Below are 459 nucleotides of genomic sequence, written 5' to 3'. Positions count from 1 at the left end.
CCTCGGTAGATGTTGTGCCGGGAATGAGTGCAGCTCTGAGTGGTGTTATCAGTGAAGTTCGCCTCTGGGGTGAGAGGGTAAACCCATCGGCGGATGACATCGGCGCAGACAGTTGAGTACATGTGTAAGTTGGAAACCCGGGCACCATATTCTCTAGTTATTACATGCATGTGGATCTGGTTTCCTAGGATCTGAATGAGAAGGAAAGAGGGGTCACCTAAGCAAGCAAGCAAGACAGAAAAAAATGTTCCCAAGTATAACATCTTTCTAATCCTCATAAGTTTTGCTCTGCCTCTCACTGTTACAGCCCAAATGGCCTGAGACTTTTCTTTTTTTTTTTTTTTTTGAGACGGAGCCTCAAGCTATCCTCCTGGGTAGAGTGCCATGCATGGCATCACACTCACAGCAACCTCCAACTCCTGGGCTCAAGCGAGTCTCCTGCCTCAGCCTCCCAAGTAG

At 48.1% G+C, this 459-nt stretch overlaps 1 protein-coding gene across 1 annotated transcript in view; it reads right to left on the bottom strand.

The window, feature by feature from the left end:
• EIF2B5 (eukaryotic translation initiation factor 2B subunit epsilon) overlaps nt 1–459 on the bottom strand; it is a 12311-nt gene that overhangs the window by 5379 nt on the left and 6473 nt on the right. The window contains exon 7 of the mRNA XM_023508664.1: nt 1–191. This exon is cut by the window's left edge and continues 125 nt beyond it. Coding sequence (XP_023364432.1) covers nt 1–191 — 191 coding nt within the window. The remainder of the gene's footprint in view (nt 192–459) is intronic.

Source organism: Otolemur garnettii, unplaced genomic scaffold (assembly GCF_000181295.1).
Source record: "Otolemur garnettii isolate 467f Iridium unplaced genomic scaffold, OtoGar3 scaffold00263, whole genome shotgun sequence".
NCBI lineage: Eukaryota > Metazoa > Chordata > Mammalia > Primates > Galagidae > Otolemur > Otolemur garnettii.
The sequence above is the reverse complement of the archived record's forward strand: the minus strand, read 5'-3'. Positions and strand labels throughout refer to the sequence as shown.